We start from the raw sequence: 3,012 nt of genomic DNA on the forward strand, positions 1-3,012 counted from the left end.
GTCATGCACACGGCAGGGCCGATCTGGGGGTTGGGGCGCCGCCCCGGGTCGGGTTGCACACGGGATGCCCAGATGGAGGCCGGGCGGGTTGGCCGATCGCTGCTGCACCGCCCGGCCGCCCCGGGTTGGGTCACACACAGACGCCCGCTACCCTGGGTCGCAGATAGCAGGTCAGGCGGGATGGTGCTGTCCTGCCCTGCCTGCAGTATGCAAATTAGCTGCCATCTTTGTTGGTGTCTAATTTGCATATTGCGCTGATTAGCCCATGGGAAGCGTAGCGAAGGTACGGTCAATTACCATGTTTGTCTGTTATTTATTATATAGATTGTCAGTGAGGTAAAGGATTTTACCAGAAATTTACAAAATTACAAAGGTGTTCAGTCTTGGGATTAGACTAGGCAGCTTTACAAACTCTTTGTAGCAGGCCCTTTTCTTGAATTTGACCTGTAAAAGAATGACAGGATCCATTAGTCCTGTCATTAGCATTGCATCAGCTCCCCTGATTCAGATTCTTGCATTGCAGTCAATTGAACTCTGCCGACCACTGGATTCCCGGCTGGAACATGTGGACTTTGAATGTCTCTTTAAGTGCCTGAGCGTGTGTCATCTCATTCGGGTCTGTGCGTCTCTCCTTTTGGAGCGAAGGGTAATCTTTGTGGCCAACAGCCTAAGGTGAGAAATAAGTAAATTATGTTACTTCCTACTGGTGTTTTATGGATTTTGACCATTTTAAAATTTGGGCATATTAAAAAAAAAATTGTATGATTTCAGTCAGTTACATAATGCCTTGGTGACATAGATAATTCTAAATGGTAAATAATCCAAAACCTATTTGCACTAAGCTATACCGGTGACTTTTGGGTGTTGCAGTTAATTTACCTTTCTAAATGTGTTTTTGCTTAAGCAGTTAAAATTGGTATTGCTTTTCTATGTACACACCAATTTTTAGCAATATAAATTGGAAGTTCCAGACTTTTAGTAAATTAAGTTAAAATTTTAAAGAAAATGTTAAAAATGGGTAATCACAGAATTGTTCATTTATGCTCACTGGCATCAGTTAGTAATTCTAACATAACATCTGCAGTGCCCTCCATGTGATGTTCTGTATGTGATGCCATTTGCTTTCTCCTCTTGCCAGCACCCTGTCAAAATGTGGCCATGCTGTGGTTGCCACACTGTATCCATTTACCTGGCAGCATACCTACATCCCAGTCCTGCCAGCATCTATGATTGACATCGTGTGCTCACCTACTCCGTTCCTTATTGGAATCCTGTCTTGCTCCTTACCACAGCTCCAGGACCTGCCCATTGAAGAGGTGAGAGGGGAGTAGTGCCTATGGAAAGACTGGCGCACTGACAGTGAAAACAAGTGATCTTTAAAGAGTGATGGAGTTGTTAATTAATATTAATACATAATTATTCTTAATGCATTATGTTATCATATTTTTTATCTTTTTACTACAATGAGAAAAATCCTACAGTATACCTGAATCTATGGTACACATATATCTTATTTACAATAGTGAACTATGAACTCATTGTGTTATTTCGAAGGTTAGATCTTTTTTTAATTATTGATTTCAGAGAGGAAGGGAGAGGGGGGGAGAGGGAGAAACATCAATGATGAGCTGCCTCCTGCACGCCCCACACTGGGGATTGAGCCCGCAACCCGGGCATGTGCCCTTGACTGGAATTGAACCCAGGACCCTTCAGCCTGCAGGCCTACGCTCTATCCACTGAGCCAAACTGGCTGGTGCAAGTCTTTTTTTTTTTTAAGTCAAACATAAAAACTACTCTGGGTTAACTTAAAAATTATTTCAAATATAGCACACATGTAGATGAGTGCCCAAAACAAAATGTACAGCTCAGTGAATTATCACAATGTTGCTTATGTAACTAACACTAAATAGAGTGGGAACATTGCAGCAATGGAAACACTGCCAGCCTCCCCTCCCTCTTCCCAGAGGTCCCCTCATGCCTCCTTCTAGTCACTGTTCCCTTCCCCACCCCCCACAGAAAGTAACCACTGTCTTGACTTTTGTGGTGTTTATGTACTTGTTTTACTTCAGAGTTTTACATCTAGGCATGTACCCCTAAGTAATATAGTTCAGTTTTGCCTGGTTTTAAGTTTGATATAAATGGACCTGCCCATTGAATATATATATTTTGAATGGCTTCTTTTGATAGCATTATGTCTGTAAGATTCATCCATGTTGATGAATTTAACAGTAATTTGATCATTCTCATTGTGTGTAGTATTCCTTTGTGTGAATGTGCCTGTTTTATTATCCATCCTACCATTGTTGGATATTTGAGTTGTTTCCAATTTGGGGTTATTATGAATAATGCTGCTGTAAATATTTTTGTATATGACCCTGGGTATATATATGTGCATGCATTTCTATGGGTATATACTTGGAAGTGGAGTTGCCGGGTTATAGGGTAAGCATATCTTTAACTTTAGTAAATAAAGTCCATACTGTTTTCCAAAATAGTTGTGGCAAGCTAAACTCCCTCCAGTAGTGTATAAGAGTTCCTATTGCTCCACTTCCTCACCAGTAATACTTGTCATCATCAGTTTGTGTAATTTAGCCTCTCAGGTGGGTGTGTAGTGGTATTCTCCTTGTGGTTTAATTTGCATTCCTTGATTACTGTTGAGGGTGAGCATCTTTCTATTTATGGGCCATTTGAAATCATTTTGTATAAAATTCATTGTCTATCTTCCCTACTGGATTGTTCATCCTCACTGATTTTTAAGAGGCCATTTTATATTTTAGATACCAGCCCTTTATGGCTTGCCTTTTCATTCTCCAAAACAGCATTTTTTAATGCACAGAAGTTCTTAATTTTAATGTAGTTAGAATTGTCAATCTTTTCATTTATGGTAGGAGTTTTTTTGTATGTGTGAGCTACTTAAATTTTTGCTTATATTAACTTTATGGAGATATCCTTCTACTTATATCTTGGACGCTTTGGAAGCTTTATTCTTGTGCCTTTAATATATATATATAT

General features: G+C 40.0%; 1 protein-coding gene across 4 annotated transcripts in view; it reads left to right on the forward strand.

The window, feature by feature from the left end:
- DENND2C (DENN/MADD domain containing 2C) overlaps window positions 1-3,012 on the forward strand; it is a 51,367-nt gene that overhangs the window by 39,338 nt on the left and 9,017 nt on the right. For all 4 annotated transcript variants that reach the window (XM_005859971.2, XM_014534549.1, XM_014534550.1 and 1 more), the window contains 2 exons: window positions 524-672; window positions 1,139-1,316. In XM_005859971.2, coding sequence (XP_005860033.1) covers window positions 524-672; window positions 1,139-1,316 — 327 coding nt within the window. The remainder of the gene's footprint in view (window positions 1-523; window positions 673-1,138; window positions 1,317-3,012) is intronic.

This window comes from Myotis brandtii, unplaced genomic scaffold (genome assembly GCF_000412655.1).
Source record: "Myotis brandtii unplaced genomic scaffold, ASM41265v1 scaffold131, whole genome shotgun sequence".
NCBI lineage: Eukaryota > Metazoa > Chordata > Mammalia > Chiroptera > Vespertilionidae > Myotis > Myotis brandtii.